We start from the raw sequence: 3,735 nt of genomic DNA on the forward strand, positions 1-3,735 counted from the left end.
TAATAATGAAATAACAAATGTAGCAATTGACCCTCTAACCCCAAAGACTTTAATAATTAATATTTAGGCCAATGTGGGGATTTGAAATGGAAAAGGTCCATTCACTCGACCACTTTGTGCGTCTGCAGCTTTGTCTTCTTCCATTGCTCTGCAACCGACAGAGTAATAGGAGGAGGAGGAGGAGGAGGAGGAGAAGAAGAGAGAGAATCCTCCTGCAGATCGGCCGCCGGTGAAATCCTCTATCGGCGTTTCTTTTGAGGTCCGATTTTTGTTCATTGCTATCCGCTACAGCGTTGCCATCATCATCTTCTTTTTCTTCTTTTGCCTTTTTCTCCTCTCTGCTTGCTTTGTTCCCACGGCATACGTTTTCGCTTTTACGTACTTGCGGGGAGGAAAAAATTGATTAGATCTCGTTTAGGGCTTATATTTGTTGTTGTTTTCTTTGATGTATTGATTTCTTGAGAGCTCTGGAGGACGTTAAAGGAACCCTAGCGTTCCTTGGAACGTGTTCTTTTTTTGTCGATTTTGGTAGATCGATTTGGTTTGTAGTGGAAGAAGAAAAAGAAGAACGAGGTTTACAGGGTGAATATGCTTTGGTTGATGACAGTATCGGGGGTTTTCTCCGCAGCAATGGTGATGATTGTGCTTGCTCCGGCTTTGCAATCGTTTCCTCCGGCTGAAGCCATTCGATCCTCTCATCTTGATTTTTACCTTCGTTTGCCTCTTGATACTCCCTCTTCCGGATCGTTGAACAGATTCTCCTTCCGAAAGGCATCTACATTTCGCAATGCCGGTCAATGCGGTGGCGGTGACTCGAAATATTCTGGGAAGTTTGGTGTGTGCGATCCGAATTTGGTTCATGTTGCTATTACGCTTGATGTGGAGTACCTTCGTGGCTCAGTTGCGGCCGTCAATTCGATTCTTCGAAACTCGCAATGTCCAGACAGTGTTTTCTTTCATTTCCTCGTTTCGGATACAAGTCTCGAGGACTTCGTTCGATCCACCTTCCCTCAGTTGAAATTTAAAGTGTACTATTTCGATCCGGAGATTGTCCGCGATCTTATCTCCACTTCGGTCAGGCAAGCGCTGGAGCAGCCACTTAATTATGCTAGAAATTACTTGGCTGGGTTGCTCGAGTCCTGTGTGAAGAAGGTAATTTACCTGGATTCTGATCTTATTGTGGTAGATGATATTCGAAAGCTATGGACGACGAGTTTGGGTGAGTGGACAATCGGAGCTCCTGAGTACTGCCATGCCAATTTTAGCAAGTATTTCACAGCGCGTTTCTGGTCTGATGAGAGACTTTTCGGAACATTTGCTGGAAGAAAACCATGTTACTTCAACACCGGCGTTATGGTCATAGATTTGGTTAAGTGGAGGGCTAGTGGGTACACGGAGAAGATTGAATCCTGGATGAAGCTTCAGAAGAGTAATCGCATCTATGAACTTGGGTCACTGCCGCCGTTCCTGTTGGTTTTCGCGGGCAACGTGGCGACCATCGAACACCGATGGAACCAGCATGGTTTAGGAGGTGATAGCGTCAGAGGCAGCTGCCGTGACCTCCACCCGGGTCCGACGAGCCTCTTGCATTGGTCCGGCAGTGGGAAGCCATGGCTTAGGTTGGACTCTAAACAACCATGTCCACTGGACTCCCTATGGTCACCATACGATTTGTACGGATACTCCTTGTGAAATCTCAGAGGATATATGAGGTCGCCGGTAAATTTCCCTGCAGGACTTTTTTTGACTTTTTTGATAAATTTTCCAATTTTAGTCCTATTTTTCGTTGTTTTTCCGTCTCTCTCCAGTTACTTTGTGCTTCTTCTTCTAACTCCATCTTCCAGGCGATGTGTATCCTATTTTACGATTTTTCCTGGGTCTGAAAATAAAAAGGGAAAAAACGGGCCATTCGATTTGTTTGTACAGACTTTGCGTTCTTTTATGAATGGATACTTGATGGTGTTCCGTGTATTGAAATTGTCGATAAAGCAATTCTATTTCCTGCTCCTTTAAGCTTTTGCCAGTTCGGAATGATTATATATCGTGTAGCCATCCAATCCTTCACACGGTGGTCTTGCCTGAAGTAAAGTGGTTTGTAGATATGGAATTTCCTTGCAGGTCCAACACAGATTATTTTCTGCAGCGTTCTGGCTCCATTTAAACAACATATTTCGCCCTGGGGAACTCCTCTTCTTATTAAAAGGTACGGTTACCATTCCATATTTCTCTCACTTTGACTTATTTCAAGAGTTGCTTTTATTGATGCACCAGAACACATAGCTCTACAGATATGCATCACTTTTCTCAAGGCTTCTCTGTTCAAATTGGAACTGAATTCTCAGGTTTTAAGTATATTTAGAACTTCTTCATCCTAAATGTCTGTTTATTGCTTAGGTCAGAAAGTGTGGTCTACGTTTTGAAAGCAGGAAGATGGGTATCAAGAAAATATTGGGGGCATGTGGGTTTAGGCGTTATGCTAGTGTACATAAATTATTAAGAAGTTATCCCTTATTGCCAATAGTGGACAAAAGGGACCGAGTGGCTGTTTCTATAATACTCCAATGTGTGCCAGCTGGAGGACCAAATTGTAGTATTGGAAGAATCTTAAAGGTTTTTTTTTGATAAGAAGTAAAGTCCATGTACTCTTTTGAGTTAAAGAAGCGGATTCGGTGGCAGGTGCTGGTGAGTTGTTAACTACCCATTGGTTCAATGTCCTTTCCTGGCCTTACCCACACGGGTGGGGTCACACCTCCATTTGTTTTTCTTTAGTCCCTCCCATTTTTTTTTCTTATTATCTCTTTTTAGAATATAGCATTACAATTATGGAGCGTAGATTGAAACTTTTAGTTTATGAAATAACTGTTCCTGAGCTCTAAATATACAGCTATGCTCAAGTTGATTCTCCCAAAATTTATATGCTGTATTTCTATTTCTTTTGCTCAAAATGTTAGCAGAAGTATGTGGATTGATTAAGAGGGAAGTATCAGATTTATCCATCCATTTCGACATTAATACTCTTTTGTCGCTTAGAAAGGAAGAAGTTGAGGAATTTAAAGATAGAACAGCATGTAGGCTGAGGGACCCATATGTGTCCCATTGTTATATGTGTGGGGACCGTTTGTTGCCTGGGCTTCTTATGTGGCTGGCTACATTGGGTAAACTTTACTAATAGTATAATATTAATTCTATACAGAATAGCTCCTACTATACTATATAATATTTTATTTGAAGTAGATATTGCAACATGGTTGTTAAATTACAAATGTAATTTAGGTACTTTTCTCCATGATTGGATTGAACTTCACTGTGAGAATAGTTTTCTTATTTTAGTCTTTTCTGCTTTGTCTTTGAATTGTGGATGGGGGCAAACATCTCTACCTTTCCTCCCTTGTAAGTCTTCTTGCTTGTGCCGTCATGCCAGGCTGGTTCTTGTGCTTATTTTAAGACAGATATATCTTAATGTTCTTTTCTTTGGCCCGTTTTCTTTTTGTTACAATAGATATGCTTTCGGAGAAAAACAAAAGATAATCACAATCACAGCCGTCGGAGAAATCTATATCCCATAATGGACGGCTAGTAGTGGGGGAAAAAGAAGAAAATGGATGGTGTTGGGAAGAGTAGACTTCGGATCCCTTTACAGCTAGTAATAGCCATGGAGTTGATCTTGAAATGGGGGGACCAAAAATTCTACTATTCTCTGGCTTTTTAATTAGTTTTTTTTTTTTTTTTTTTTTT

At 41.2% G+C, this 3,735-nt stretch overlaps 1 protein-coding gene across 2 annotated transcripts in view; it reads left to right on the forward strand.

Moving 5' to 3' along the window:
* The window catches only part of LOC111441453 (probable galacturonosyltransferase-like 7), a 7,138-nt gene continuing 3,403 nt past the window's right edge, over positions 1–3,735 (forward strand). For both annotated transcript variants that reach the window (XM_023078445.1, XM_023078444.1), the window contains exon 1: positions 1–2,203. In XM_023078445.1, coding sequence (XP_022934213.1) covers positions 589–1,692 — 1,104 coding nt within the window. In that variant the 5' untranslated portion in view covers positions 1–588 and the 3' untranslated portion in view covers positions 1,693–2,203. The remainder of the gene's footprint in view (positions 2,204–3,735) is intronic.

This window comes from Cucurbita moschata, unplaced genomic scaffold (genome assembly GCF_002738365.1).
Source record: "Cucurbita moschata cultivar Rifu unplaced genomic scaffold, Cmos_1.0 Cmo_Scf00004, whole genome shotgun sequence".
Classification (NCBI taxonomy): domain Eukaryota; kingdom Viridiplantae; phylum Streptophyta; class Magnoliopsida; order Cucurbitales; family Cucurbitaceae; genus Cucurbita; species Cucurbita moschata.